Here is a 23,072-nt window from a genome sequence, read left to right on the forward strand (position 1 = left end):
CGGCGAGGAAGGCGGAGGGTGGAGGGCGCGATGGCAGCAGGGGAACGCCGAGCCAGAGGGGATCTGGCCGGAGGGAGAGCGGCGGGCCGGCGGCCGGAGTCCGGAGGGGGAGGCGGGGAGCGGTGTCCTGGGGCCTGGGGGCCGAGCGCGGAGCGCCCGAGCGGAACTTGCGGAGAAGCAGGGCGATGCTGGTTCGGCGGCGGCGCGGAGGAGCAGGGTGGATTCGACTCGACGGCGGTGGTCCGGTGGCAGCACAGAGGAGCAGGGGCGGCACGGGTCCGGCGGCGGCGCAGAGAAGGGTGGTGCGGCGAGCCCGGCTGGCGTCCGTGGCGCGGAAGAGTGGAGACGGCGGCGGCGGCGGCGTGAAGGAACCGGACAGAGCTGCAGGCCTGGCCCGCGACGGCGCGTAGGAGCATGGGCGACACCGGCGCACAGGAGCCCAAGTAGGGGCCGAGCCCGTGGGAGTTGGGGTTATGATCCGCGGATGGGGTTGGGAGCGCTGGCCGCTGGTTGCGTGGGTGGCGGCTGGGTCTGGGTGGTGGACGCGGAATGAGGAAACCCTAGAAGCTGTTTTATATATGGATGTAGTTTGGGCCCACATGTCAGCGGATTTGCGGGTTTGCGGGTTCGGATATCAAATTTTGAAACCCGTTAGCAAATACCCATTGGGTTTGAAGTTGTACCCGCGCCCGTGCCCGCAGGTATAAACCCAAACCCGAATCCGCGCCCAACGGATTCGGTATCCGCGGATTTGCGAGTTTTTTCTACCCGTTGCCATCTTTAGGGGGGCTCCGACCGAGAGGCGCGGCGCGGCAGCCGGCAACAGCCCTGATCGATACCGTTCTAATACTACTTGTCAATAATGCTGGGGGGCTCGCAGCGGCGTTCCGCCGGGTTTCATTGCGGCACTCACTGTTCCAGGTTCCCTTTTTCCCGTGTCGCTTCCTGGGAGTGCAAGCGACGACGATCTGGACGGGAGGCCGCGGCGGCGGTTGGATACTTGGATGGGTGAGGTGAGAGGGAGGAGTTGATGCCTCCTCGGAGCTCGCTGATCTATCGGCACTCGATCGTCAGGCAGGCTGCACGAACGGTGAGTGGCGTTCCGTCCGACACCAACAAATTGAGGCCGTACCTCGCCAGACAGCCACGGGCAAACCTGAGCCGCGGCCCGGCGGCACGAACACACGTCAGCGTTCCCCGCGCTGGCCGATCCATCGGCGCGGGTTGGCGGCGCCTGATGGCGCAACCTCACTCACTCACCCGGTCACGGTCGGCTCTGCTTGGCTCGGCCCCGTCGGTGGCCAACATACCACGCATGCGTTGCTGCGCAACGAAAAGCCGAGATTTTCGCCCATGTCAGCTCGCCCCCGGCCACCGAAAACGGCCGCGGCAACCGCAACTATTGAAAAGGAAAGGGGAAAAAAAAGGGCTCAGATGTGCGTGCGCGATCGATTCGAGCAATGGGTGCCTTTTGGGAGCCGAGGCTGCCGTGGACTGGACGGACGATCGAGCTGGCTGGCCGGCCAATAGGTGGTGATCACTGATCAGCGAGAGTGAGTGTGAGGGGGGAGTAAAGCTCAAGGCAAGGATGCAAGGAGTGCAACCCAAGTTAGTTACGATGCAAAAGGAGAGGGAGATCGAGCCGGTGGGGGGCCCTCTCATCTTCCGCGCTCATATGATTTGCAGTGAGGCCCGAACCACCATCGGGTGTGCGGTCACTTTACTCCTCTGCCCCTTTCCCCTGCAGCACAACACCTTTCCCTTTTTCTTTTTTTTTCCTCCTTTGCCCACATTTAATCCCTAGTACACTACTAGCTGTTTTCCGTGCCGTCTCGTCGTTCTGTTTCCTGCTCCACCGCTAACCAAGGTTCACCAAACCGGTGGGAACCGGTCCGGTTTGACCGGTTACCGGTCAAACCGGTCCGGCCCGGTTCCGGTTTGGTCCGGTACCCAACCGGTCAAAATTCAAAAAATGAAAAAATTCCAAAAAATTCCTAAAAATACTTCAAGGTGCAATGAATCTAATAGTGTCAAATTTTCTCAAAAATTCATTCATTTAGTATAGTTTGCGGGGATTTAAAATTAAATCAAAAAAGAAAAAAGAAAAAAATGGGCCGGCCCATTAAAGCCCACCGGTCAAACCGGCCGGTAAACCGGTTGCACGGGAGCTATTGAATTTGAATTTGAATTCAAACCGGTCAAACCGACCGGTAAAATGGTCAAACCGGCCGGTAAACCGGTCGGAACCGGTTGCACGGGATTTTTTGAATTTATTTGAATTTGGATTTGAATTCAACCGGTTTCCACCGGTTACTGGTCAAACCGGTCCGGTAAACCGCTACCGGAGGGCGGCGGTTTGACCGGACCGGTCGGTTCGGTTAACCCTGCCGCTAACTCATCAGCTAACTGCAGCAGGCCAGCAGCACCGATAGTACCTCTCCCTTGATCACATGGCCAGGACATGCGGGTTTGTTAAGCAGCAGCAGCAGCAGCAGAGACGCGACCTGCCGCGTGGCTCACTCACTCGATGTGATCCGCCACTGGCAGCTAGCTGGTGGCGCTGTCGGTAGTAGCATACTACTAATTAAGATAAGAGTAAAATGCACTGGGGTCCTTAAACTAATTGACATGTTCTGTTTAGGTCCATGAACTTCGAAAATGCATTTATAGGTTCACAATCTATTCAAGTGTGTCACTTGAGGTCCAAAACACCTCTGACCAGTATTGACCGCCTACGTGGACCGCCATGTCCGATCCAACGTGACTGCTGGCCGCCACGCGTGCCTCGCCGGCTCCCATGCGCAGTCCTGCTACATCGCTCGCCGCTCTGCCCTCCCCCTCTCTCTGTCTCTCTTTCTCTCTCTTTCTCTCTCTCCCCGTTCTCCCCCTCTGCACCGCGCCTCCGCCTCCCATTTCTAGCCGGCGCCGCCCCCTCTCTTCCCCCTGCGCCGCAGGCGAGGCGAGCCACGACGGAGGGACCGGAGCCCCGGCGAAGTGAGCCGTAGCGGAGGGGCCGGAGCCCCGGCGAGGCGAGGCTGGCGGCGGAGGGGCCCTCCTGTCCGACGCCCCGGCGACCACATCCTCCTCTACCTCGCCGGCGCGGAGCTGCGGCGGGCGAGCAAGGCCATGGCGGATCTGCGGGTGGCGGAGGTCGGTCGGCCATGGCGGATCTGCGCGCGGCGGAGCTCGGCCGGCCATGGCGGATCGGCGCGCTGTCGGATCCGGCTCCCCCTCTCCGGCCGGCGTGCTTCGGCGGCGGCGGGCCGACGCGCGGCAGGTCGGAGCGGCGGAGCGGGCCAGGACGGCGCTCGGTCGGCCGCGGCGGGGCAACGTCGCAGGCGGCGGCGGCGGGGAGCTCCCTGGGTTCCGGTCCGCGGCAAGATCTCCTCGGTCCGCCGCGCGCTCGACCCGCCCCTCAACTACACTCGCATCTACCTCGCCGACCTCCTCCCGTGCTCCGTCCCACGCGTCCTCTACCTCGACTCCGACATCCTCGTCCTCCCAGGCGGCCCCCCCCGCAGGGCTGCGCCGTAGGCCTGCCCGGCGCTGGGCAACGCCGAGGCGAAGGTGGAGGCAGGGCCTCGGCGCGCAGATGGCTGGCTCGCGGCCAGGGTGCGGCGAGCGGCTGGGGCAGGCGAGTGGGGCCGGCGCGACGCGGAGCAGTTGGGAGCGAGCGAGCGGCGGTGGCGGGACTACGCGCGCGGGAGCCGGCGAGGCACGCGTGGCGGCCAGCAGTCACGTTGGATCGGACGTGGCGGTCCACGTAGGCGGTCAACGCTGGTCAGAGGTGTTTTGGACCTCAAGTGACACACTTGAATAGATTGTGGACCTATAAATGCATTTTCGAAGTTCATAGACCTAAACAGAACATGTCAACTAGTTTAAGTAAACCAGTGCATTTTACTCTTAAGATAATATAATCCAGGGTAGATCAGGCCTGAATTTCAACTAGCATTAGCACGATGCCACGTTAGCGCGCAGTAAGTTCGGTAAGCATCGACCGATCATCACTCTCACTAAACCTGGGACGAGCCACTGCACGAGCACGCAGGACTACATGGGTTGGGTCACAGGCCAGAACGGACGGAAGCAAAGGTTAGGCGGGCGAGCACACTGGCAGCCCGAGTGCTACGAATCCACTACGGACGCGGACGAAGAAATAACGGGGGACGCGGCCGGCGGAGTTAGATAGGGTTTGAAAGTTGAACCCATCGTCCACGCCTCGTCTTTGGACCGGGGAAACCGAGCACGCAAGGCCGGTCCGCGTCTTTCTCAATCACCAAGCCAATTCCGCCACCCCGAGCGGCGACGCGGCTTCGTATGGCAGGCACCGCGCGGGCGGGCGCGGGGGTGTGCACAGAATACGGGTCAGCAGCGGACGCGAGAACTGTGAGGGCGGGAGGCGCGCGTGCCTGGCTGCCGGGCCGAGCCGCGGCGGTCAATGAGGCGGGCGCACGCGGTGTCCGGCGATTTTTAGGAGGATGCTTCCGTGGATGCCACTAACCGCGACGGCCGCGGACGGTAGCGTGACCGCGCGAGCGTCCGGCGACGCGGCCGCGGTTTGTGGGTGACTGCGTGTGGCCGCGCGCGCCGCAGAGGATCCGAGACCTTGCGGTGTGGCTGTCGGTTAGTTAACGGTGTGAAGAGGAGAACCGGCGGCAGCTGTGGCACGAACGCGGCGGTGGTGGTGGAGCAGTAGCAGCAGGAGTATCCCATCTCGTCCCCCTCGTGTACTCATGTGCCATGTGTACAGGGGAAATCGATCTGGGCTGCGTTTTCGCCTTTTTCCTGATTTTTTTTGGGCGTGTTTGTGGGCTGAGGGAAAAAAAAGATGAGAGAGGGGGGAGAAGAGGAGAAGAAACTTCAACGTCACGACAGGAAAGGAGGGGGGAGACAGCTAGCAGTGAGGGAGGAACGCTCACCTACCGCGTGTCCTCTCTCTCTAGTTTCTCTCTTCCCACGTCCTCTGTGCCGCACTGCTTGCTTGCTAGTGGTGCAACAACAACCTGTGGTTGCTCGCCGGTGCTAATATAATTACCATCACTAACTATTTGCATGTACCCCTCCATCGTGGTACAGTAATTTTGGTGGACTGGATCCATTAGTGACCGAGTGGTTTAGCTTTTTTTTTTTGGGAACGACCGAGTGGTTTAGCTGGTTGCACCAGCTGGTCCTGTTTCGTCCCCTGCTTCCGCTGGGCCAGCCAGCTGCAGCTAGGCCGTCTTCCTCGTCGCCGTCCTCGCGCCCTGCCGCGTGCGTGTGCGGGCGCTGCTCCTCCTCAAGGTGTAAACGGGGGAGTGGATCGCCACTTCCGTCGCTTCAACCCGCCTGCCTGGCCCCCAACGTTCAAAACCCAGGACAGGAGCCCCCTTTTCTTTTTTCCTCTTTCTTCCTCATCTTGATAAAAGCCCTGTAGCTGGAGGCCTCAATTACCTTCCATCACGTTCTGCACCCATAATTTAATCGCCACAGCCTCCTCCATTATTTTTCCCCTCTCCGAGCTCACCCTGTCGCCTGCCCTGGCCTGTATAATATACTCTCTCCCAATCTTGTTCTCTATCCCTCTCTCTGTCCTCACCTCTGCTAGCTTCTCTTCTCTCTCTTAAGAGGTGGAGGAAGAAGAAGCCGAGGGAAGGGCACAGGAAGAGAGAGAGAGGAAGACAGGGCCAGGAATTGAATTCCACCGACCCACGCACCTCTCAGTCATCCCCTTTCCATTTACCTCCACCTATATAGCTCTCCATAATTCCCCGGGCCTCCTCTCTCTTGTTAGGAGTACAGTTCTCCTTATAATTGGACTTGTCCAAGGCACCCAGCAACTTTCTTCTTCATCTTCCTCCCTCCCTCTCTCTCTGTCCATCCATCGACACACAGCCAGCCACCAAGCCATGCAGGAGGAGTAGAGTACAACCAGAGAAAGTGAGTTAGCTCGCAGCTCCTTGATTCCACCCACCACTGTCCCTTATTTACAGGCGTTCGTGATCAGCAATAGCTAGTCGTCAGCTAGAGTGCAGCAGGCAGAGATAGCTAGCAGCTAGAAAAAAAAAGGACCTGTGTTCTGTGTGCACCAAGGGAGAAGAAGAGAGCTAGCGAGCTTCCCTTTGGCCGATCGTTTCCGAGGAAGAGAGCAAGCAGGAATTCACAAAGGTGAGTCAAATCGCCGAGGGTGCATACCATGTGTTGTGTTCCCATTCCATTTCCCATCACCTCTGCAAATTACCCATCTTTTGCATCCGAAATAGCAAGGATTGATCACAGCCAGAACCCAAAAATTGCATATTTTTCCATTTTGTGTGGCCGTTTTACATCTTTCTTTCTTTTTTATCGCATCCTCGAGTTGCCATTTCTTGATAGCCGCCCTGGCTGGCGGCCATTTGTCGCCAGCTTCATTGTCATATCCGATTCATCCCATGCATTTCTGTAGTTGCACAATTCATTCTTCAATTCCTGGGTAAGAAAAAGACAAGGGAAACACACAGAAAAAAAAGAGCCTCCAGTTTGGACTGTTTCTGAATTTGAAGACTGCAAAAACTGGTTGAGGGAGGGAGCTTGCGAAGCTTCCGATTTTACAAGAACTTGCGTTTGAACTGGTGGAATTGGAATTGACTGGGATGGATGCTCCGGGTCACACGGTATTCCATTCCCGGCCTTTTTTCCACAGCGTCCTTGTCTGTACTCCTACCTTTGCATGCACCCCCCGTGCTTTTACAGATATACGCTTCCCTTCCTTCCAGTCTGGATTCTCTGGAAGCGGAGGGGACAGGCAGACAGTGGAAAATGTCCAAATTTGAATAGTTGCCACGTACTGCTGCTACAGCATATTTGGATTGGAGGGATAAAAAGATTAAAATGCGTAGGAAGTAAAAAGACAGGAAGATTCCTTGCATTATTTCCAAGCAGTGTGATCGGATCAACGCAAATGGTGAAGTGGGGGAAAATAAAATACAAGTATAAAAACGGGGTACCAGGAATAGTAGAATTCCTCGGGGTTTTCACCCGAGGACTTGGCAATAATTAGCTGCTTTACCGAGGGGCGAAGGCGCTTCGATTCGAAGCCGCCGGCCAGGTGGCAGCGCAATGACGCGTCCGGGCCAATGACCTGCCTCCACGTCAGCGCATCTCTTTTGACAAATTCCTTGTGCTGGCCGCTTTGACTTTTACACCGGTACACCAGCACCACCACCTTGGTGGTGAATCAATCAAACGCTCTGATTTTTCTACTACCTGTTTTTTTACACGTAAATATTTAATTTTTTTATTAAAATACGATTCATCGCCTGCATGGACTACGTACTTTCTACTACTCCATCTGGTCGCCTATGCTTGCTTCAGAATAAAGAAAGCCCGAGAAAATCGACCCGCCCCGCGGGCCGTCACATGCGCTGCTCACATGGTGCGTGGGCCCCGCGCCCGGCCCGCATCATCATGCACCGCATACATATGGGGCCATGGAGCCCGCCCAGCCGTAACTTTGAAAAAAAATCTCTGTCTGTCTTCTCTTTCCTCATTTGTTTGCTTACAGCTCATCCATAACGCAAAGCCAAGATCACATTTTGATTAGTGAGGAGGGGTAGATTAGATTAGCAGTAGCAGGGTGTGTCATCATCATCCTCCATCCATACCATCCATTCCGCAACGCGTCTTCGTTTTTCTGAAAAAAAGGGAGGGGGAGGGATTTGTGTTGCCGTGTTGGGCAACGTCTCCGCCAAAGATACAAATTCATCCATAGCCATATATGCAGGCGTATATTTGGAATCAATAAATATTTAGTTGGTGAATAATCCGTGTTGTCTTAATTCGCTTCCATTTTTAACAATAGCTGCTGATTAACGCATGCATATCCAGTTTGATTTCCTTTTGGCGTGCGTGAGGATATATATTCACTTCACCCCTATTTATACGCGGTTTTGGAACGCCCGCAGGCGATTGATCGGAGACAGATGGCGAGCGCCGGATTCGTGGAGGAGATGATGAGGGAGCAGAGCCTCCTGGAGGCGACCTGCGGCGACCTCTTCGACCACATCGAGGACCTGCTCGACTTCCCCAAGGAGGAGTCCGCCGCCGACGTGCTCCTCCTGGACGCGCCGGCGCCGGGGAGTCCGCTCTCGGCGCGCATCATCGACGTCGGCGGCAATGCGCCGGCCGCGCCCGCGCTGGAGCCGCTGATGGCGCTGCCCCCGCCCGCGGCGCAGGAGGACGCCGCCGCCTTCTTCGCCGCCGCGGGGGCGCCAGTCTTCGACGCCAAGGACGTTGGCGGCCATATTGGCTCGGTGAGCCGTCCCTCCCTCCCTACCCTCCCCCTGCTGTGTCTCCGTCGCCGGCCGGGGTCGGGTTCCGTTTGGCTCTTCCGCGTACGGCCACCAGGGCGCGTGTGTTCACTACGATGAGCCTTCGGCCCACCGCCGGACGGTGGCCGTCGCCTGTGAGTCTGTGACCACCGCGCGCACTGCCCTTGTCGGTCGTGCAACACATTTCCTTCAATTTTTTTTTCTTACTTATTATTAGATTATTAGATTTCTCGTGAAATAAGTTCAAAACAGCTGGGCGCCAATGAAGCCGCGCCGCCCCCACACCGCGGGCGCGAGGCAGCACACGCCACGCCCGCGCACACGGTGGCAGGCGGCTTCACTCCGCCCGGCCCGGGTGGGGTGATGATCTTCTTGTCCGTGCGCGGTGGATGGTTGGGGGGTGGTTGGGGCGTGGGTGGAGGAGCGGGCGGCGTCGGTGGCCGCTGGGATCGCCGAGTTACCACACGCCGCCCGCGATTTGGTTCGTTGGTTGGATTGGATATTACGGCCGGGCCCGTATTACGTCGGAGGGCCCGTCGCTGTTCTTGGTAGCTCGCCAGCCCAACAACTAAACCACGGCTGTACTAGAATGGTAATAGGAACTTGTCCTGGCCTTTTTGAGTTTTTTCCTCCCGGCCTCTCCGCTGCTTTACGCAACCGAAATCAAAACTGGGGCCCGCCAGCCCGGCTCGTTGCTTCATGATTGCTGCAGTGCAAATTCGATGTGATTACTACTTGATGAGCAGCAGTAATTAATAGTAATAGAATAATATTAAAATGGGTGGGGGGCAGATGATGATGTCATGTCAGATAGCTGCAGTGTCGGTGCCGAATGCCGAATGCCGAATGCGAAGTTGCCGCAGAGTCGCAGCGTCGGTGCTGGTGCCACTGGCGCAAGATTCAGATTCTGGTTCTGTTGTGACGTGGCAATATCCTGATTCTTTTGGTTTGCAGTGCGAGGACCTGGACATGGACATGGCGCAGCTGGAGTGGCTGTCGGGGCTCTTCGACGACGCCTCCATCCCGCACGAGCCGGCGTTCCCGGGGGCCACCTGCGCGGCCCCCATCAAGAGCTCCGCGCTGGCGGCCAACGCCGGCGTCGCGCTGCTGCCGCCGGACAAGATGGAGGACGCGCTCTTCCGTAGCTCCAGCCCCATCTCGGTGCTGGAGCACAACGGCTTCAACGCCAACAACAACGTCGGCTCCGCCTCCTCCTCCTCCTCCTCGGCCTCGGCCTCGTCCTCGTCCGAGTCCTTCTCCGGGAGCGGCGGCGGGTACGCCTGGTCGGCGCCCGTGTCGCCGCGCCCGGAGCCGCCGGTGCTCGTCATACCGGCGCGCGCGCGGAGCAAGCGCTCCCGCCCGTCCGCGTTCCCGCGCGCCGCGGAGGCGCCCACCATCCTCGTGCCGACGCCCATGTACTCGTCCACCTCCTCGCACTCGGACCCCGAGAGCATTGCCGAGTCCAGCCCACACCAGGCTTTTCCCAAGAAGAAGAAGAAGGCCAAGAAGCCGGCGCCCCCCGCGCCGACAGCCTCCGACGCGAACGGTGACAACGACGGCGACGCCGACTACGAGGAAGGCGGCGAGCGCTCGCAGCCTCAGGGCGCCGTCAGGAGGTGCACGCATTGCCAGATCGAGAAGACACCGCAGTGGCGCGCGGGTCCCCTGGGCCCCAAGACGCTCTGCAACGCCTGCGGCGTGCGCTACAAGTCCGGGCGCCTCTTCCCGGAGTACCGCCCCGCGGCGAGCCCCACCTTCGTGCCGACCATCCACTCCAACTCCCACAAGAAGGTGGTGGAGATGCGCCAGAAGGCCGTCCGGAGCGGCGACCCGTCGTGCGACCTCCTGCAGTTCATCCGCCGCCGGGATTAAATCGACGGTCGGTCCGTCGGTCTCGTCCCCCTTAGCTAAGCTATATATGTATACATGTTAGTATGTATGCATGCATATGGTTGCTTCATCAGTCGTCAGTCGTCGTCGTCGTCTTCATCGTGGTCATCATCATCATCACCGCCATGGATCCACCCATCTTCACCTGCATGTGTTTCTGTCAGCATCCATCAAATCCATCGCCGGGCATCCTGGCGTTAGTTCATTAGGGCTTTTTTCATCGGGGGTTAGTGTTATTTTATCTTTACTTTTTGTCTATTGGTTAATTGGTTCCCCTGAATGTTTTTTTGTTTGTATAGAGAGAGAAAGAGAGAGAGGAGGGTGGGAGAGGAGGGCAGGAGAAATAGATGAATCGGAGTGGTTGTTGCATTGCAATTGCAGTTGCTTGCAAGTTAGGTAGGTGAGAAGGAGAGCTAAACCAGCAGCAGAGGGAGACAGATTTAGAGAGGAAACTTTGCAGCTAGTCAGTCAGTCAATTAGAAGAAAAGTGTTTCAGCAAGCAAAAGGGGAGTTTGTTGGTTTGCTAATTAGAAGGAAGATTCTGTCAGATCAGGTTGTAGCTATCACCCATCAGGATTTGAAACTTGAAGAGAGGGGGACAGCCATCATCCATCATAGTCTGTATTTGGAGCTTGGTGTACTGAACTCTGAAAATTCTTTTTGCAGTCCATCTATGTTTAGGGATTGATAAGTGTTGTTTGGTTTCTTCTATACTAGTAGTGCTACATTTTAGTGAATAATTATATGAGAATCTCTTTCGTTTCCTCCTGCCTTGTTGCCTCAATCTGTAAGGGTTGTGATCTCCCAATCTGAGGATCAAACCTTCAAGCTCTTCATCTGGTTGTGGACCATGTGGTGTTGGTGGTTACCTCTGACACGGTTCCGCTACGCTTTACTACCTCTGACACGGTTGTGATCTCCCAATATGAGAATCTCTTTCGTTTCACAAACGAAGTCGAGTTTGGACAAGATATTTTACAAAATTGTATATCATCATATCATCTACATATGTGATTTTTTTGGTGAATTTAGACAACTTTTTTACCGTAGTTTGCACGAGTTTTCACAAAGTTGTGGTTTTCACTAGATATGTTCCCGTTTTACAGGAGGGCAACGTATGCTATGGAAACCAGCCTACTGTGAAAACTCGTGCAAACCACGGCAAAAAGGTCGTCTAAATTCATCAAAAAAATCACACATGCTGATGATATGATGATACACAACCTTGTAAAATATTTTGTCCAAACTCGACTTCGTTTGTAAGATATAAAAATAACAAATTTCAACCCAGAAAGCTGTCAGATGATTTGTTAGAAATTTGTTATTTTTATATCTCACAAACGAAGTCGAGTTTGGACAAGATATTTTACAAGATCGTGTGTCATCATATCATCTGCATGTGTAATTTTTTTGGTAAATTTAGACGACTTTTTTATCGTGGTTTGCACGGGTTTTCACAGCAGGCTGGTTTCCATAGCATACGTTGCCCTCCTGTAAAACGGGAACATATCTAGTGAAAACCACAACTTTGTGAAAACTCGTGCAAACTACGGTAAAAAAGTTGTCTAAATTCACCAAAAAAATCACATATGTAGATGATATGATGATATACAATTTTGTAAAATATCTTGTCCAAACTCGACTTCGTTTGTGAAATATAAAAAAATAAATTTCAAGTCCGAAAGCTGTCCAGAAGATTTGTTAGAAATTTGTTATTTTTATATCTCACAAATAAAGTCGAGTTTGGACAAGATATTTTACAAGGTTGTGTATCATCATATCACCTACATGTGTGATTTTTCTGGTGAATTTAGACGATTTTTTTACCGTAGTTTGCACAGGTTTTCACAAAAAAAATATGGTTTGCATCAGATACGTTGCCCCTGTAAAACACCTAACAAGTAGTGACATGAACTGATGAAGTGATGAGCATTGCAGAATTCATAACAAGCCATGGGGAATTTCAATCAGAACTGTATTTTTTTTACTAAAATAAATACAAATATTTAAAAAATGTAAAAATAATGCCTAATGACTCCAAAAGCAGGCAAGAGACGGACAGCCTGGACATCTGAGACATCTTTGGCAGATGAGCTGGACAAAGTAGGACGGGATAGAGACAATGGCCCTGTTCGGCTGAGCGTTCAGCCAGCTCCAGCGGTGGCTGGTGTTGGTTGCGCTCATTACAAAAGTACTATTGCTACAGTACTTTCAGCTAGCTCCGGCCGTTTGGCCCAGCCGAACAGGGCGAATATAGCTTTCCGGTGCAAGCACCTTATGAAAGAGTGATTCATGAAAGCAAATGTGATGGTGGGCTGCGGCCTGCTATTCAAAATGCAAATAGGGAACGATGAGCCCAAAAATACAGTAGCACAATGATGTCTGAACCTCTCAAATTCGTCGAAGCAAAAGATGTTCAGCTCAGCTTCCCCTGCATATAACAATGTGGAAACGCACGGCAAAGACCATGCCCATTGTTACAGGAAAAACTAGAGCAATCTCTGCATATTATTTTCTTTGGAGAAATAACAATGTGTCTGAATATGGCTGTGTTTAGCAGACAGGCGTAAGATCTTTACATAGACGCCGATCAGTGATTAGTAGTTTACTTTAGACGACTACTACATTACTGTAGCGCCATCGGTCCATTACAGCCAACAAAGATGATCCACCGCAGAGAGAGAGAGAGAGAGAGAGAGAGAGAGAGAGAGAGAGAGAGAGAGAGAGAGAGAGAGAGAGAGAGAGAGAGAGAGAGAGAGAGAGAGAGCCACTTCTGGCCTCCTCCAATCCATTGATTTTGTTTCAGACAGTGCTAAAATGTAGTGAGTACAAGATAAATTGAAATTACAAAAACACAACTACGTACAGGTAGAGGCTGATGTTTGGAAGGAACAAAGAATTGATCATGCATGTGCAGGCCGAATGGTAACGAACGCAATGGGATGCGATGCGATACGATGCGATGCTGCGTGTATCTGTATCTGTATGTTGAAGGAATCATCAAGTAAGCTAGAGCTAGCCGCATGTGAATTTGATCGATCGATCGATCAATCTCAGACGAAGGAGGTGCAGTTTGTGGGCAAGCCGGTGACGCGGTCGACGGCGACGGTCTCCTTGGCGGCGCAGCTGAGGACGTCCTGCCCTAGCTTGGCGCCGGCGGCCTTGAGCCCCTTGAGCGAGACGGCCTGGTTGAAGAGGTTGATGACCGGCAGCTTGGACGCCGGCGGCATCTTCCCCTGCGGCAGCAGCGGCGCGAAGTCGTCGGCGACGAGCGGCACCTCGAAGTCCGTCTTGTCGTGCTTGAGCACGTTGTCCTTGGCGCTGATGTGCGCGCCGGGCTCCATGTGGTTGGTGGAGAAGCTCGTCTGGTTGGGGAAGTTGGGGTAGAGGCTGACGTACCCGCGCAGGTACATCATGTCGATGAGGAACTTCTTCCAGGACGCCTGCCAGCCGTTGGTGCGCGAGCGCGGGATCTGCACGGGGTTCTGCTTGGCGTCCTCCGTGAAGCGCGCCGCCATGTAGGCGTAGAACTCGCGCCAGTGCTTGGGGAAGAAGACGGCGCCCCAGCTGCAGGGGAGCTGGTGGAGGTAGGGCGTGTTGGGGTGCGCCTTCCTCTTGCCGAAGAACTCGGTGGCGTTCCACCTGGGCCGCTCCTTGACCACCTCCACCAGGCGCGGCGTGTAGAGCGAGATGGAGGAGAGCTCCGGCAGGGCGACGGCGGGGTCGTAGTGGTAGGCCAGCAGAGCGTACTTGACCCAGAGGTAGTAGTAGGGGGACACCTCGATGTCGTCCTCCAGGAGGAGGCCGTAGTCGTCGTCCGAGGACGGGTACCAGCTCTCGCTCACGGCGCGGATCAGGCCGCCCTGGATGATGCGCCGCCGCAGCGTCTTGGGCCCGTGCGGCCACTCGAAGGAGTTCACCACCTGCAGCGTCGCCGCGTCCACGCGGCTGTCCATGTTGAAGCTGATGGGCACCTCGTCGCCCAGGTAGTAGGCGCTCCGCAGCGAGGTCAGCAGCCGCAGCAGCGACTTGGCGCGGTTCTGCGTGATGATGTTCACGGAGATCCGCATCCGGTTCCAGTCTGCAGCCATTATTTATTTTATTGATGCAAAAATTAAATTCCCCATTCTCAAGTCTCAACTTGCAATGCAATGCAACGCATGGCGATCGAGTCCAAGACGAAGAAGCATAATGCTTACTTGGCAGCGAGGCCGGCTTTAACGTGGCCATCCAGAGCACCTTGGACACGGAGCTCCTCGGCAGCAGGACGAGCGCGGTGCGGTTCACGGCGGCGTCGGCGGCCATCCGGAGCGCCTCCCTCACCTTGCCGTCGACGTCGCTCAGGGCGACCACCACGCTGGGGTTGTGCATCCGCACGATGCCGCGCATGCCGGCGTACACGGCCTGCAGGACGGGCACCTCGGAGCGCGACGGCCCGGACAGCGCGCCGATGCCCAGGTCGAAGATCTTGAACCGCCGGTCCTTGCACACCACCTTGGGCCACTTGAGCACCGTGGCGGACTCCTCGCAGGGGCAGTGCCCGCCGCCGGACACGACCAGGTACGCCTTGCGCCCGGGCGTGGTGCGGAACCGCTCCAGCAGCGGCGCCAGCGCCCGGACCTCGCCGAGCGTGTGCGCGTACAGGAGCGCGTCCACCTTCTGCGGGTGCATGGCCGCCCACTGCGTGACGTAGCCGGAGGTGAGCGCGCGCCACCACTGCTCGTCGCGCACCTGAACGATGTCCTTGAAGATGACCGTCGTCTCGGACACGTAGGCCAGGCGGTGCTCGCTGTCCCCCCACGTCTCCTTGTCGCCGGGGTCCACGGGGAGCACGAAGGACCCGGCCCCCATGTACTTCTGCAGCTGGTAGCTCAGGTGCAGGTCCTCGCCGGTCATGAAGGTGAAGGGCGTCTCGATGAATAGCGCCTTCACGAGCTCCGCCGGGAGGAACCACGAGCTGGAGAGGAAGTCCACCTGCACGATGCGGTCGACGGCGATGTCGTAGGCCGGGTCCGGGAGGTAGAGCCCGGCCTCCTTGGACCGGAACTTGCGGTAGCTCGGGAAGGTGAAGTCCTTCTGGCGGAAGGGCAGGATGCGGCCAATGCTGCCGAGCACGGCGTTGCCGTACTTGTCCGTGCCGGCGACGTGGCAGAGGATCTCCAGCATGCGGGCGCCCGGGATCATGTCGTCGTCGAGCACGTAGACGAAGTCGGACTCGGACTGCAGCGCCATCTGGAAGCGGCCGTAGTACTTGAAGTCGTAGCCGGAGGCGACGAAGCTGATGCGCGAGTCGTTGTAGCTCTCGACGATGCGCCGGAGCGACGCCTCGTTGGGGCTCCCGAAGGAGAGCACCCAGGCGCGGTGGAACGGCAGCGTCTGCCGCCTCAGCTGCTCCAGCTGCGCGCACAGCGTGCGCCGCTTGAAGTGGTTGAGGATGACGGTGACACGCGGCACGCTGGGGCCCGACGCGCTCCACCGCGACCGCATCCGGAGCAGCTCCGGCAGCGTCTCAGCGCCCAGGCTCCGCTGCTGGAACGCCAGCACCTCGTCGTAGAGCTCGCGCTTGAGCCGGATCATCACCTCGTCCGTCGACTTCTTCTGCTCGAAGTCGATGCTCTCGTGCTCGCACACCTCCTGCGGGGACAGCGGCGCCGCGTCCCCGCCGGGGGCCATGAGCTGCTTCCAGTGCTGCGCCAGGCGGGACGCCCACGCCAGGTCCGGCTTCACGCGCATGTCCACGGCGGGGCTCATGTAGTAGAGGAGGAAGGTGGCGTACATGGCGAACGCGAACTGGAGGCACGTCAGCGCCGCCACCAGCCGGGACGAGTTCCTCGCCACGCCTCCGCGGAAGGACTTGCTGCTGCCCTTGCCGCCGACGTAGTCCCCGATCACACCTTCCAGGGAGTCATTCCTGACGATGTGCGCGCGGGTGACGCCCATGGCGGGAACTCAACTGCTCGCGGCCACCGCCAGGCCTGATTTGATTTGAAAAGAACAGACAAGGAAGAGTTTCGTTCAGAAGAGGACCTATAGCCTTTTTCAGACTTTCAGTCTGCAATGCAGACTGCAGAGTTGCAGAGTGAAGGCAATAACAAATGTAAGTGACTACAAAAATCTTCAGTGCACTAAAGAAAGATTATATATAGGCTATTAATGATGGACGAATTGCTTAGCTAGTGAGCATCCAAGTGATGATGCAGTAGTGATTCAGCAAAGCGAACAGCCAAGAACAAGCAACACATATACGACTTCCTTTCTTCTTTTTTTGGTGGTCATGTATGACTTTGTTTGATTGTTGATGCAGCTAATTGCAAATTGACACGCATAGTACTTTGGGGGGAAAATGTTCAGCTGGAAGGGGGTAAAATTGTTACCTTGGCTTAAATGAAAAGCCAGCAAGAAACACTTTTCACTATTCAGGTGTAATCGTGTATGCAGAGCAGAACACAGGTACCACTGAAGCTGCAGCTAGGATACAGAGGAGCATGCAACGAATCGCAGGCTGGGAAACTAAAGGAAGATACAGGAGAGTCCAGAGAGGGAAGCTTGGCTAGTCTAGCGATCATGCAGGGACCCTAGGTTGCAGGGGGCCAGGAGCCCTGCCTTTTATAAGGGAGGCGATTGCAACGCAACATCGTTCTGAGACGAGATGGCTAGTGGCAACGTGGCACATCACATTGTCATTGTACAAAAGAAAAAAAAATGAATGGGACGAGCAGATCACTTGCTGCTTCGGCAAAAGACTGAAGCTTGGAGGAGGAACAGGCACGATCGACGACCGTGAGTGCGAGAGAAGCGAGGTCCACCAAAGCGAGGGTTGCTCTGGAGCGTCCACAAACGGAGCGGCTCTCGCCTCGTCTGCCGCCTCCCTCACATGGAACGGGATGGAAAGATGGGGGTGGTGAGCGCGGAGCTACGCGAGCACGCCCTGCGCCGCGCATGGCATGATTGCGTCGCGGCACCTTCACATCTCGTCGTCGTCAGTAAGGTTCGTCGCGCAGGTCGCCCATGGACGGGAGGAAGAAAAAATGGCTGATGAAAAACCACTTCACGCTGAGCCCGTGAATTGTGGCAAACGCAGTGCGAGCTTTGTCTCCACCTCTCTGGCTCGAGATCAAAAAAAAAAAAAAAAGCTCTGGCTCATCGTGCAACGCGCTCCGGCCTAACGGAGCAGAGGAAACAAACAACTGAACAAGTGCCAATGGGTTGCATTGCATCCCATCCTAGACCTGAAAAACTATGGGAGTAGGGAATAGGGATTAAACAGCCCCAATTAAGATCTTCCGGATTATCTGCTGGGAAATGTATCATATACTCAGTTACAGGTCACCTGATCACAGGACTGGCATCTATCGTTTCAGACTGAACAGTAGCATAAATCGGGTTTGAGGAATCTCAGAGTGAAGCGCAGCATCATTTCGAACAAAAGTTTGCTTTTGTGTTAGTAAGAAGCATCATTTCAAACATACGTTTTGCTTTGGTAGTTCAGTTCAGCTAAGACTGACTGACGAAGTACCAATGCACATTTGTTGGTCGTTGCTGCACAGAAAGGAAAACAAGCTGACGGCATACTAGTACTATTAACGCACAGAAAGTAAATCTGAAGCTACGAGTGAGAGCCCTACTACTGATTCTCATCTTTTTTTTCTCTCCCTCTCTTGAAGCGGATACTACTAATTCGTATCAGTTGACGTAATTCCTTAGCCGCACTCGGATCGGGGGGGGGGGGGGGGGGGGGAGAGATGTGTGCACAATGTCAAACACGTAGCGTAAACCCTAGGTAAACCAAGTTACAATGGTGACAGATGGGAGCGAGTGTGATCGATCGAGAGTTAAAACTTTTATTGAAAAGCTGAGAGTTAAAACTTCAAAGGGAGGAGATAGATGAATAGTAGATGATAGCATCGCACGAGGAGAGACATAGCGAGGCGACGAGCGAGCGAAGGAAAGGGAAAAGGGGTCGCGTCATGCAGTTAGTCCAAGCGACGACAGACAGTGGAAGGGCTGCCATTGCGCAGGCGCGTCGACCACCGGCGATCACGGATCTTGTAGAGATTAGCAACGTGGAGCTCCAAACCAGACTGGAATGTACGCTATCGAGTTTGCTGCTAACTGGGGACAAAGATGCCAGTGTCTGTTAATTTATTAACTTAACAAACACTGCTTTTTTATCTTAATTTCTCCCTCTACTCGGCCAAGGAAAATCAATTCTGCGTTGTGTACGTTGGTCTTGAGCTCAACAACATCGTTATCTGACATGAAGTTGCAGCACCAGTACTGTCTTTTTAGAGCTGTTCTGAACTGAAAACACAGTTCAATCAAAACTCCATCCTATCTAGTTGGATTTACAGGTAGGAAGAAACTACTGCAGTATATATGTTGCTCACAACCTTTAACTCCCTCTCGTATCTAGTTCTAGTAGTAACCATTTTAGTATCCCTACTAAGGTACACCACCTAATTAAAAGGCAATAGTAACATGTGTTTGGTTACTGTGAGGCAATGTGTCACTAGCTAGTGCAGCTGAAGAATAGGCGAACTGACGACGCATTAAGCTTGGACTGGAGTAGATAGACGACCTGTGCTCTTCTCTTCAACTTCTGGCTCAAAAGCTGTGTAAATGTGTTTTTGTACTGTATGAGCCTAATTCAACTTCTGGCTCAAAAGCTGGCTCAATAGCCGACGATTAAGTAGTAACGTACAAGCATGACTGCACGAGCCTAATTCCTTTAGGCTTTAGCTCGTTGACCTCGATCAGGAGGCGTCGAGTTGCGGCGACCGTGGGATTCTCAAAAGGAGAAAACCGCCGCCAACAAATTCAGTAGCTACCACGCTACTGCTGTAATGCCGTGCAGCAAGTCAAACGGGGATTAAAAACTGGAGGCCAGGGAGGAGCACGTACATACGTTCGTAGGTAAGGTACGGATGCGTGAACGCCAGTCTGGATCGGAGGGGACGGTTCCGATCTCGCTCACTGGTTTAGTTGAAGATGCCTGGTTCTGATCATCATTTGTGAATTGCTGATGATGTTGTCATGGATGATACAGAACCTTGCCGCACCTCCAGTCCTGCATTTCTGACTTGCTGATGCTGTCATAGATCCAGAACCTTGCCCTTCGAACGATGGAGCGCACCTGACGGCAAGGGCGTCACCAGAAGCCTGCTAGGGCCGGCCATCCACTTTGGCAGTCCGCGGGCGCTATTGTAGCAGTTCAGGTCACGGCCGGAAGCAGTCAGCATCACCAGTTCAGGTAGCGGCGGCGTTGCAGGACGCAGACACGAACATGAAGCCTGACATGCGCGCGGTGGTAGAGACGGGATACGCAGACGGCCGCCGACGCTTTTGGGCAACAGATGACGAAGTGGCCGCGAGGGAGGAAGACGCCCGGATGGCGGCAGCCCCACCTGGAATGCGATGCGGCCAAGGGGATCGGAAGGACGCCGGCCGCCAGCAAGGCGGACGCCGAGATGGGACCAAGGGAGGATGCTGCGATGCTGTGGTGTCGGCCGGCGGCGCTGATCGCGACGCCGCGGCGAGGAGGAGAACGCGCGCGGGCGGGCGGGAATTACCGTCCAGCCCGGACGGTATTCCATTTACCGTCCCTGCCTGGGTTCTGTGGATCGTTGGATCCGGAGGCTGCGGCCACGATTGGACCGGACCAACTGAAGGAGGGAGGCTGGGTCTGGGCCAAGCGGAGGCCCAGTTACTGGAGCCACACGTTTCAGTTGAGGCCCGTTTGAGAATTTGATCCGTGTGGAGGACCATTGCCGTGTTCGTCGTTGACCCGCCCCGCCGCCCGGATGCGGCGACCGGAGATGTCGCCCGCCGCCACTGACCGCTGGCCGCTGGCTTGGCGAGCCCCCGGGGCACGATCCATTCATTAGCCACTTGGCCTGGCCCTCAGTGCCGGAGACGAGCTGAGCGCGACGCCGCCGCACCTTTGCAGCAGGTACTGGCACCCGCAGCGCAGCGGGCAGTTCAGAAGAAACCGAAGCCGGAGGTGGGCAGACGAAGAGGCATCCAGGCAGGTGAGTAATGTCGCGGCGCGCTTCCAGTCAACCAGGTGGCTTCGACTTGCCCGCATGCAGTGCGGACCTCGCCGTCCACCAACGCGTGCGACGGCGTCGTTGCAGTCACCGCGGCCGGCAAAGCAGGACTGTGACGAACAGAAAGAAACACACCAGGAAGATGCAGATGGAATTTGGCCGGACCTCGTGAGGCAAAGTGCCTGGGCCAAGAGTTACCTGTGTCCAGCGTTCCTGGAGACCGTCGCGTCGAAGGATATGGTCCACGGACTCCACGCAGCATTCGCGACTGGATGAGCGCGACACTCGTCGTCCTCCCTAGACGTGTGCGACAGGGGCGGGCAGTGGCGACCAGGCACGCAACAGCTAAACCCCCTTCCCGAGCGGCGGCGCGGCGAGCCCTCGCCGCCCGTGCGTCCATTGACAAGCACCTTCAGCGGCCATGCCCGTAAGAATCATGACCTGGGTCACGGGGTCAGAAGCGCACCGGCAAGGCGAACGCGGCCGCCGACGAGATAGACCAAGGGAGGATGCTGCAGAGCTCTAGGGGTCGGCCAGTGGTGCTGACCGCGACGCCGCGGCGAGCAGGAGAGCGCGCGGGGGGCGGTCGGGGTGGAATTACCGTCCAGCCCGGATTGGATCGGGGCCTGGATTATGTGGATCATTGGATCTGGAGGCTGCGGCCACGATTGGATCGGACAGACTGATGACTAGCTTCGCCTGGGCCATGCGGCGGCCCAGTTAGTTAATAAGACCACCTACCTTTTTGTTGAGCCCAATAGAGAGAGCTGGTTTGCGTCGAGCTCGTCGTCGTCCTCGTCGATTCCCTTGGTTCACCGTTTCCCTGTTCCATCCATCCGTCCGCTCGAGAGGGAGCGCGAGGTCAGATGACATGCCCTTGCATTGGTTTTGTGGTAGAATTGCATTGGCTTGCCGCGAGCGAACGAATTGCATTGGCTAGCCTGAGGAGACGGCGCCCCAGCGGCCGGCAAGCTGCTTGGACTTGGAGAGGTGCGTGCCGCCTGCGGTGTCGCCGTCTACGCCACCGCCGCCACCTCCCGGGGCGGCCGCCACAGCAAGTCGCGCCGCTCGTCTCACCCTGCGCGCCTGCCGCGGCCGCCACGCCGCCCAAGGTTCCGTTCGGAGAGAGGCAAGTCGGCGCGCCGCTGCTAGTGGCCTGTGCTCTATTTGTTTCTTGCTTGGTGATGCGAGCTGGTGGCGTCGCGGGCTGTGGGGGAGGGAGCCTGGACCAAGAGGACGGCAGCAATCAACTCCCCGCGGCGCGCGGCGGAGCTCCTGCGTGCGGGGGAGGACGGGGGCGTGAGGGCCTGGTGGACGGGGGGTGGACGGTATTTCAGATACCGTCCACCCCTGGGTCCCTGAGAGCCGTCGGATCAAACACATGTGGCTCAGATCGGGCCTGGGCTGCGGTCAACGACGCGGTCCTTCAGGTCAGCGCGGGAGCGCGCGACGCGACGCTGCAGCGTTGCCGGTTCCGGAGCTTGTCGCCGGTCGAGGACGCGGGACAGCTCGCCGCATCAGCGTTCCAGACTAGAGGGAGCTCGCGGGAAATAGATGGCCGGCCCGCCGGCTTCGAGGGATGCCCGCGTGCGGCCGCAAGCTCCAGGAAAGAGACAGCCGGAGCTCGTCGCCATCAACGCTGCTGGCCGCTGACGGCTGACGGTGAGGTCTTGTTCAGCACTCGAGCGAACACTGGATCGGATGCAATGTGATGAACACCCAGTCCCAGCGGACATGTGCCTGCATAATCTTCAGAGACAAGTGGCTGCCCGTCCCCATGCATGGATCAGCTAGTCAAGATCGAGACGGCGTGCGCTGCGGCGATCGAGCTTCGGCCTGCCATGGCCGGTGGCAGCTCCGAATAGAGAGAGTCTCCTTGAGCACTCCGGCGAACACCGTTAACCGTCCGGCAACTTGCCTGAACACAGCTAGTGCGACGACACCTTCAGGCTGTTCCAGACCGTACCATCCCCTGAAACTGCAACTGAAACAGAGCAGCATGCGTTTGTTTGTTTGTTTGTTTTTTTTTTTTTGAAAATTGCAGCATGCGTTTGTGATGAACCGGCCTCTGATCTAGTGATCTGTGCAGCTCGTCTTGCTGCTTCGATTTCTCGCTGATAAGCTAAGGCAGGTGTTAGACTGTTAGTTGTTGGAGTGTCATCCAAGAGATTGGGGCTTTTTTCATCCCAAAGTGATATCAGTCAGTAGCATGTGAGCAGGACAGATTGGGAATGCAACAATTTGCCACAACCCGGTACAGATTTTGGGCCAGAATAATAAGAAGAGTAGAAATAAACAAAGCTTTTGATCGTTTTGGAGCACGGGGAAACTGTACGTGCAGCAGAGTAAATACACAGAGCAATCTTTGCTAGTGTGCTGGAAGCCTGGAAGATTGAATTGAACAATAGCAGCAGCTTTATCAAATTTCCAAATCTTTGCTAGTGCATTTGATCTGTTACTCAAAACAACAATGCTAGCTTCAAAATTTTTAATCTTTTGTTTCCTATTTGTAAGCAAGCATCAGAAGGACAGGTGGGTGCTCTTTTTGGAGTAAAGCATCTTCAGCCTTGTGGAAAGTTGGAAACTGCATAGTGCTACACTTTGATCACACAAGGCCTTGCCATGTTTCACCTTCTCTGGATACCTTGTTTCACCTTCCTCTTTCAGAATTGGCCTTTCAACAACTGACTCAGTTGGCCCAAGATATTCAGGATGCTGTTTTTAGTGAGGAACATGATGTGTGGTCATTCTTATGGGGTTCCTTCCATTTTTCAGTCTCAAGAGTCTATCGGCATTTGTTAGGGAGCCGTGATGTTCATAACATCTTCAAGAGAATATGGAAAACTCG

General features: G+C 55.8%; 2 protein-coding genes across 3 annotated transcripts; one reads left to right on the forward strand and one right to left on the reverse strand.

The window, feature by feature from the left end:
• The first annotated feature begins 5,311 nt into the window (after nt 1-5,311).
• LOC120645626 (GATA transcription factor 8-like) lies at nt 5,312-10,945 on the forward strand. Of its 2 annotated transcripts, none has more exons than XM_039922400.1 (3): nt 5,312-6,147; nt 7,923-8,270; nt 9,243-10,945. In XM_039922400.1, exons 2-3 carry the CDS (start codon nt 7,941-7,943, stop codon nt 10,158-10,160), a joined length of 1,248 nt encoding a protein of 415 aa, XP_039778334.1. In that variant the 5' UTR covers nt 5,312-6,147; nt 7,923-7,940; the 3' UTR covers nt 10,161-10,945. The 2 variants fall into 2 exon arrangements, with proteins under 2 accessions (XP_039778334.1, XP_039778340.1); XM_039922406.1 differs by lacking the exon at nt 5,312-6,147 and adding an exon at nt 6,156-7,773.
• Nucleotides 10,946-12,940: 1,995 nt separating this feature from the next.
• On the reverse strand, nt 12,941-16,731 carry LOC120645616. The gene is made up of 3 exons (XM_039922392.1): nt 16,553-16,731; nt 14,378-16,153; nt 12,941-14,259 (listed from the first exon to the last, which is right to left on the reverse strand). Exons 2-3 carry the CDS (start codon nt 16,116-16,118, stop codon nt 13,232-13,234), a joined length of 2,769 nt encoding a protein of 922 aa, XP_039778326.1. The 5' UTR covers nt 16,119-16,153; nt 16,553-16,731; the 3' UTR covers nt 12,941-13,231.
• Nucleotides 16,732-23,072: the final 6,341 nt, after the last annotated feature.

This window comes from Panicum virgatum, chromosome 1K (assembly GCF_016808335.1).
Source record: "Panicum virgatum strain AP13 chromosome 1K, P.virgatum_v5, whole genome shotgun sequence".
NCBI classification, from domain to species: Eukaryota; Viridiplantae; Streptophyta; class Magnoliopsida; order Poales; family Poaceae; genus Panicum; species Panicum virgatum.